At 40.4% G+C, this 8482-nt stretch overlaps 1 protein-coding gene across 3 annotated transcripts in view; it reads left to right on the top strand.

The window, feature by feature from the left end:
• The window catches only part of ZNF438 (zinc finger protein 438), a 29240-nt gene extending 22028 nt beyond the window's left edge, over positions 1 to 7212 (top strand). For all 3 annotated transcript variants that reach the window (XM_008592812.1, XM_008592813.1, XM_008592811.1), the window contains exon 3: positions 4823 to 7212. In XM_008592812.1, the coding sequence (XP_008591034.1) occupies positions 4823 to 6672 (1850 nt within the window). In that variant the 3' untranslated portion in view covers positions 6673 to 7212. The remainder of the gene's footprint in view (positions 1 to 4822) is intronic.
• Positions 7213 to 8482: the final 1270 nt, after the last annotated feature.

Below are 8482 nucleotides of genomic sequence, written 5' to 3'. Positions count from 1 at the left end.
CTCGCTCAGCCAGCGAGCGGGAACCGGTCTGTATGTGGGATCCGAACCCTCGGCGGGAGCGCCGCCTCACTCGCAAGCGGCGCACTGTAGCAGTGTGCCACCGGGTCGGCCCAGATAGAGAAACTTTCATCCTTTCATTCACTCAACAAGTATTTATGAGCACCTCCTGTAGAACCCTCGGCGGGAGCGCCGCCTCACTCCCAAGCGGCGCACTGTAGCAGTGCGCCACCAGGTCGGCCCAGATAGAGAAACTTTCATCCTTTCATTCACTCAACAAGTATTTATGAGCACCTCCTGTATTGCCAGGCACAGGAGGTATTCAGCACAAAATAAACACCTATCCCATTCCTGACTTCTCAGTTTTGCCAGTTCCCCCACCCTACAAAGGCTATCACTAGTACTGGTTGCTTTTGTTTCCTTTCAGAGATATTCTGTAAATATATGGGAATATATTTGTGTATCTCCCCATTTTTTAATCCAAGTGATAGCATACTATAAATCTCATATCTTGGAGAGTATTCCATATCAGTCTAACTCATTCTTCTGTTTTACTGCAGCACAGTATGGTTGGATGGTTATTTGATTAGCACCATGTTGATGGACTTTTAAGTAATTCCTACAGATTTTTTTTCTTCTGTTTTTGTGTCCTTGCCCTCTTTCTCCTGCCTTGCAGTTTTTCCTAATGCGTAGGTTTCATTTCCTATCCTTAATGATTCTGAAAAACGGGACTCAACTCTACCTTCACGGAGACTCTCACCCTTGTAAGAACTTTCTGATAGATCCAGGCAAGAGTAAGTTAGATTTACCCAGTAAGGCCTTATCTTTTCACTCCACAGACTCTTTGTGGTTAGCTTATGATTATTGATCATGAGCCAGCTAATAAGCTTTTCCACCCCAGCATTCACTTCTTTAAATTGAAGGAACTTTAGGAGAAGTAACTCTGTTTGGCAGGCACCATACCTGTCATCTAGGTCTCTGACATTTCAGGTTGCTCAGACTGCTCACACTGATCAGTGTTCTCCCTTGCTGGGACAGAGCTACTTACCCTTAGGACTTTCCTTTGCTCCTGGACCACAGTTGACCTCCTTTTCCTTTGAAAGTCATTGCTCTTCCTGTGTGATTTTATTTCCACTATAATATAGAGACTTTGAAGATCAGTCGAAGCACATTAACTTTAAATGTATCATAATTGGTTCACTCCCTTTTGGTATGGCTCTATAAAGTATATCTAGTTTCATTTCTGGAGACCTTAACTGTCAGAAGGTTGCTTTTTTACACTTGGTTATAAAAAATAGGAAGCCCCTTCCCAACTTAAACCTCTAGAGATTTTGAGGTGCCCTTGACTGCTGGTCGTTGCTCCAGCTGCATCTTCTTTCTTATTTCTGCCCTTCACGTTGGCATTACCATTCCCTTCTCTGTTTCTGAGGTTTGGTTTTTCCATTTCTAGTTGTCCCTTCTGTCCTGACTTCAGTCCACTTACTCTGGCAGTAAATTTAATTAGTTAAAAAAAAAAAATGTTCCAGACCTTGCAACACCAAGGTCAAGGGTTTGAATCCCCTTACAGGCCAGCTGCCCCCTCTCCCAAACACCAAAAAAATTTACAGGAAAAAAATGTTCAAGAGATATGTTCTCCATTTCTTTTTTAATTTTCAAAATTTTGAAATGTTAAATGTCAGTTTTAGATTGTGTCTGCCTCCCCCACCCCCCCCACTGTGTACAACATTTCCTAGGCTTAGTCTGTAAATCCTTTCTTTCTCTCATGGATCACTTTATGAACACTTAACAGATTCAACAAATGTTTGCTAAATCTGTGCCACATGCTGGACACGATTCCCTGAAGACACAAACTCCCTGTCTTCAAGGAATTCACTCCAATGAGGAAAGGTAGGCCATAAATGTAATACGTTAGAGTTCTAGAAAAAATTAAAACATGAAAAGGGAGTAGGGTGTTCAGAATGGGAGTACAGTTTAAAATAAGGTGGTCAGAGAAGAAAAACCCTGAAGGAAATACTGCAGCAAGTACTGGGGGGTTAAAGAGGGAAGCATCGTGGGCAGTGAATGCAGCAAGTGCAGGGGATACGAGGAGGTACATGTCGGGGATGTTTAAGGAACAGCACAGAGGCCACCGTGGCTGGAGGGCAGCGAGGAGAGGAAATGAGGCAGAGGCTCCTGGGAGCCCAATAGCAGGAGGCCATCTAGGCCATTGCAGGGACTTTGGCTTTTACTCTGAGTGAGATGAGAAGCCATTGCACAGTCATTTTTGAACAGATGAGCAAGGTAATTGATATGTCTTGTGCTGTGCTATATTATTGTCACATATTTCAAGAGTTTATGAACTGATTAAAGACAAAATAGCCTTTCTTCTAGCTCTTCTTGCTTTAAATATTTTCTGCTCAATCAGTTAGGAGTAAGAACTAGATTTAAATGACCCAGTGTTTTCTCATCACTCCCTTCCTTACCCTGGTCTGTTGTGTAGATGCAAAGACCATTGTTATTATTAATATAATTATTTAATAAGCTTTGGCTCTAGGTAGCCAAAAGCTATCATTATTTTTTGGCTTTCTGCAAACTCTCTCCATCCTGATTTAATATATTTATTTACAACTTATTTCAGTACTTCATCCAAAAAGATGAGAAAGTGAGGCCTAAAATGAAACATTTAAATGTAAAGGCTGTGGAAATAGAACTTAAGAAATTAAAATTATGTAGAAGGAGCAAATATATCTGTCCATTTAGGTGACCATTGTGAAGTGATTGACCAATTAATCTGCCCGTGAACTTCCCGGTAGCAAAACTAGGAAGGAAAACAACAGATGACATAATTACACCTGTCTAATTTTTCCAGATGACAGCTCTAGTCCTTGTATTTCTTATACTAATGCAGGTAATCATGTGAAATATGTTTCATAACATCATTTTTCTTCACCAAACACTGATTACTTTCTAAAAGTTGTCAATATTCATTCCAACTTATTACTACTATGCTACTCATTTATTTGAGGGATGTAATTTTTGTTGAAAGAGTCAAATTCCTGCTAAAATTGTTAGTTCACTAGGCATTGAAATTAAAGTTCATTTAAAATTTTTAATTATCTAGTTCACTAGATTTTTAGCTCCTACCTTTGTGTCTCCTGTATCCTTTAAGCAAATAGTTCTTCAGGCTCTTAACCAAAACTCCAAAATGTAAAAAGCTCTGAAAACAGAAAACGTTTTCAAAAGTTAGGTACCAAACTCATTCGGAATGCAAAAACCTGAACTAAAATATGACTATTTAAAAATCTCCGTTTGTTCTTCACTAGATTTTTAGCTCCTACCTTTGTGTCTCCTGTATCCTTTAAGCAAATAGTTCTTCAGTCTCTTAACCACAACTCCAAAATGTAAAAAGCTCTGAAAACAGAAAACGTTTTCAAAAGTTAGGTACCAAACTCATTCAGAATGCAAAAACCTGAACTAAAATATGACTGTTTAAAAATCTCCGTTTGTTCCACTTGTGAATACTCACGTAGTTTGCTACAGAAGTGGTAATAAGTGCCCTACAGCATCTGCTGAGTGTTATATAACATGAGGTGTATGAATCTTATTACTTTTCTAAAATTTGAAAGTGTAAATTCCAAAACAGATCTGGCCCCAAAAGTTTCAGAACACGGATTGTGGGCTTGCAATAGTCAATCCCTAGAATAGCCTAGGTGCCAAGCAAACGTGAACTGAAGTGAAGTTTGATTAATATGACATACTTAGAAGTGAGAAACTTTTCTGCAGCCAGGCCTATGACCTCAAGGCCTTAGGGAATAAAATAGATGATTCAATCTTTAGAAGCAGGGCACTGAAATGTTTCCTTAATTGTTCTCTTAAGGTAGTTGTAATTGGTCTTCAGTCAGACTAATAAATCCCAGGAGAATGAAGTGTTATTCTATCAGTTAAAATTGTTTCTATTAGCATTCTAAAAGGTGCTTTTTGTGTGATTCATATTTTTTTATGTTGGTCTCTGTATCTTTACTTATCACTTTGTATCTTTTTGTTTTTGTTCAATGTTTTTAAAGGTGTCACATCAGCTTTTTTAATACTGGTGATTTAATTGCAAAAGCACACATAAACAATTTGAAAGGTGTGAGCAGAAATTCACAAGTCACATGGGGAAACAGCGACAAAGCTAGCATTCAGTCTGGAATTCATCCACTGTGCAAAACAAATTGCACTGCCAGTGGGTCACATGGTGTATCCTGCAATTGAGTGAGAAATGAGTTTGATACAAGAAACATTTGTTTCATACCAAAGATACAGTGGGAAATATCAAGATGAATTGAATATAGGCTTCACCCTCACAAAGCTTAAGTGTAATAGGGAAAGCAGGACATGTATGTAAGTTAAATAAAATACACACAGACTATACCCGAGGCAAGATTTTGATGCTCAGGAGATCAGGCAAGGAGGTGGGGTTGCCCTTGCTTATGAAGATGAGTCAGAATTGGGTAAATGGAGAAGATGGATTTGCAGAATACAAGTATGAGAAGGACAGAGTCCCAGCTCTCAAGAAGCTCTGGATTTAGTAGTAGAGACACACATAACCACATAAATTATTATGGAAAATAGTAAATATTATAATAGGGGCTATGGAACCATAGAAGAGAATAATAATCCTTAGAGAATAATAATGTGGGCAGGAATTGACCTTCAAGCTGGGTCTTGAAGGACACAGGAGTTTGTCTAGAAAGGTAGTGTACATCAAAGAATCTTCTAGGCAGAATAAATGATAAGATTCTTATTTGAATTTTCAACAGGACAGTTACACTATAGTAACTTTTTATGTTGTCTGTCATTGCAGGTGAATCAAACATCCCTTCTGGAACAGTACAGAGCGGGAAGAAAGGTTTGCAGAATAAGAGTCAGTTTAGGACCATTGCACCGAAAATTGTGCCCAAAGTCCTAACATCCAAAGTGCTGCCATGTCATTCACCATCACTCTCTGATCAAGTGAATCCAGGACCCTCCATCAACTCCAAGCCACTGGGGATGCTTCCTCAGAACTATGCTCTGATGCAGGTTGCTGGCCAGGAAGGGACATTTTCTCTTGTCGCCTTGCCACATGTTGCCTCAGCTCGACCATTCCAGAAACCCAGAATGCCCCTGCCTGAAAACCTTAAACTGCCTATTCCTCGATATCAACCCCCCAAAATTAACAAAGGATCAAGGAAGAAACACATCCTGAGATCTCCTGAGAGTGACTGTAGCAAACCTCCTGCCCAAACCCAAACGTGTCCTCAGATGTCCCCTTCCCCACCCCACCACCCTGAACTCCTGCACAAATGTGATCCATTCAGGCAAGTGCCACCACTAGACCAAGCCCCAGCCAGCGTCAGCATGGCTACACTGACCAATGGAGATTGTCACGGAGATTCAAAACTGCCTATGACCAACAACCATGTAGATCTAAACCCTCATGCCACCCCAACATTGTCCACACCAGAGGAGCCCCGTGCCAAGCAGGGCCTCACAAAGATTTCAGGGAAAGCAAACTTTGCAAGCCAGAAAATATTCAGTAAACCTGCTGCTATTGTCAGTGAAAAACTTAAGGAACAAATTGATCTTGCGAAAGCCATGACCATTTTATCACCAGCTGTTTTTGGCAATGCAGTTCAGTTGATCCCGTCAGTCCCCAAAGGTAAACTGCCAATCTTACCCTACTCAAGAATAAAAACAACAGAGGTTTGCAAAATTGAATCAGATGCTAACATTGCAGATTTTTCCTTGCCAGGACATGGGCCAGACTGTGATAACATATTTTCCATCACAGAAGACTTTAATGCAGCCACCAAAGTGGCCAGCAAGGTGCCTGTTCCACACGTGTCAAAGTACAGCCCTTGTGAAAGTACCTTCTGTCCAGCCACCAAACTAGATTTCAATCACAAATCAAAACTGAATGGTGAGGCAGCAAAGAGAAGAGGAAGAAAACAGAAGGTACCAGAGGAAATTTTGGCATTTCAGGGGAAAAGGAGGAAATGTGTCATTAATAAGCGTAAAGATGGTAAAGAAAGAGTAAAAAATGATCCCCAAGAATCCAGAGACCAAAAATATGGGGCCATGAAAAAATATCGTAGCATTATGCCCAAACCTGTCATTGTCATGCCCACTTTGGGTCTGCTGGCTTCTCCTGCATCTGTGCTACAATCTCCAATGCCCAATGGCCTAGGACAAGACATTTTGTTAAATAATTCACTCACTTCTAAATATCTTGGCTGTAAGCAGGACATCAGCCCTTCCCCTAAGCCCAGTTCAGTGTTCAGAAACAGATCTTCTGGTATTAAGAAGCCTTGTCACAGATGTCACATCTGTAACCACCATTTCCAGTTCAAACGTCACCTTCGAGACCACATGAATACGCACACGAACAGACGGCCTTACAGTTGTCGGATTTGTCGCAAGGCCTATGTACGTTCTGGCAGCCTGAGCACTCACATGAAACTTCATCACAGTGAGAACCGTCTGAAGAAACTCATGTGTTGTGAGTTTTGTGCAAAAGTGTTCGGTCATGTGCGAGTCTATTTTGGCCATCTGAAAGAAGTGCATAGGGTCGTGATCAGCAATGAACCCTCACCCAGTGACCCGCAGCCAGGGGACATGCCAAAGAACAGAGACGATAGTGTGCATGAGCTGGAGGGATCATTGGAGAGGTGAGTACTAATGGAGTCAAAGCCTAGCAAGAAAGTCTGTTTTGATTTGGGGAAAAGGGGAAGATTTCAAAAAGAAGAGTTTATAAAACATCTCTCGGATTAAGATTTCACAAGATAGCTCCCTGTTCCGTTTAGCTTTATGAAGAGTGATCTCATTTCTCTTTGGTTTCTGATCAGTCATAATTTTCAATTACTCTAACCCATGCAAGCCAGGGCATAAATACCAGTTCGAGGTGTTCTGGGGACAGTTGGGTGAGAGAAGATTATTTTTGCATCTGAAAATGAAATAGTAAGTTATTGTATGAGGGTATTTCAAAAAGTACATGGAGAGATTTGTATTACCTTTCAATTCTGTTTTTCTGTGAACTTTTTGAAGTACCTTTCTATGTAGTTCCTGTTAGTCTTTACAAGTAATTTTTCCCAAAATTATGTCCACAGAATTTATATCTAAATAACATCATTGGCCTCAGAACATGGCATGACCCGTGGTGGGGTCTCGGGGTAGGTCAGCTGTATTGACCATCCCCTGAGGTGCCCAGACCTAACCCTCTACATTTGCCTTATATTTTCCATCAGGCCAGATTAACTTTTTCCTGTGTCATTCCTTTTTGCAGATACTGCTTCCTAGCATCCTAAGCAAATAAGCTAAGTAATTTGAAAGCCTGGCAGGCAGGCATTAGAGCAATAATTACCAGAGAAATACCCTCGGTTTGAGCTGTGTGTGTCTACTTTCCACTAAAGTGACTGAGAAAGAGTTTCGCTGAAATTAATTCTCATCAGCACCATGAGAAGTAAACCTTTTCCAACACTTTAGCTTCTCTGCCCTTTGTTATTTTTAATTGTCCCAGTTGCTCTCAATACTTTGTATTCCATTTTGGCATACTCTTTTTAGTCCGTTTTGTGTTGCTATAACAGAACTACCTGAGACTGGGTAATTTATAAAGGAAGGAGGTTTATTTGGCTTACGATTCTGGGACAGCTCCATCTGGCACGGGCCTCAGGCTGCTTCTACTCATGGCGAAAAGTGGCAGGCAGCTGGCAGGTACAAGCAGATCACATGGTGAGAGGAAGCAAGAGAGAGAGAGAGAAGATGCCAGAGTCTTTTTAAGCAAGGAGCTCTTGTGGGAACTAATAGAGCGAGAACTCACTCATTAATCCTCCGTCCCCCAGGGAGAGCACTAATCCATTCATGAGGGATCCGCCCCCATGACTCAATCAGTTTCCAACACTGCCACATTGGGGATGAAATTTCCACGTGAGTTTTGGAGGGGACAACACATCCAAACTCCATCACTTTTGTTCATGTTTTCTGCTTACATAGATCTACAATTGTGAAAATTTTCTGGGTGGCAAAAACGTTTCATTCTCAACCACAGCATCAAGTTAGATGGTAAATGTTGATATTTATTAAATTCTCTGGTTTATTTGAATATGCTATAGAGCAGTATTTTATTAAGGTCATCTACCATAATTTAAAATCCATGTCTTCAGGACTTAGTTTTTTTGTAATTTTGCTATTTTCTTAAATGCACATTGCCTTGAATATTTGTTATTGGCAAGTCTTATAGCTCTAGTTTTACATATCAAAATAATAAAAAAAAAATTTAGTACTTCAGCTAATAAAAAATCATCTTTCCTGGTAAAAAGTTATTTTCTCAAATAGTCTTTGAGGCCAGAAAATTTACAGCCTGGAAAGTGAACTGGATAGTTTAGTCCAGATGTGTAGGTGTCTCAGCTGCTTCCCTTCACTCGAAGTAACTTCAGAGGGTTGTTGCTAGCTGATCAATTTTAGATGCAATTATGCCTTTCAAGCC

The sequence above is a fragment of the Galeopterus variegatus genome, unplaced genomic scaffold (assembly GCF_000696425.1).
Source record: "Galeopterus variegatus unplaced genomic scaffold, G_variegatus-3.0.2 Scaffold8351, whole genome shotgun sequence".
Taxonomy (NCBI): Eukaryota; Metazoa; Chordata; class Mammalia; order Dermoptera; family Cynocephalidae; genus Galeopterus; species Galeopterus variegatus.
The sequence above is the reverse complement of the archived record's forward strand: the minus strand, read 5'-3'. Positions and strand labels throughout refer to the sequence as shown.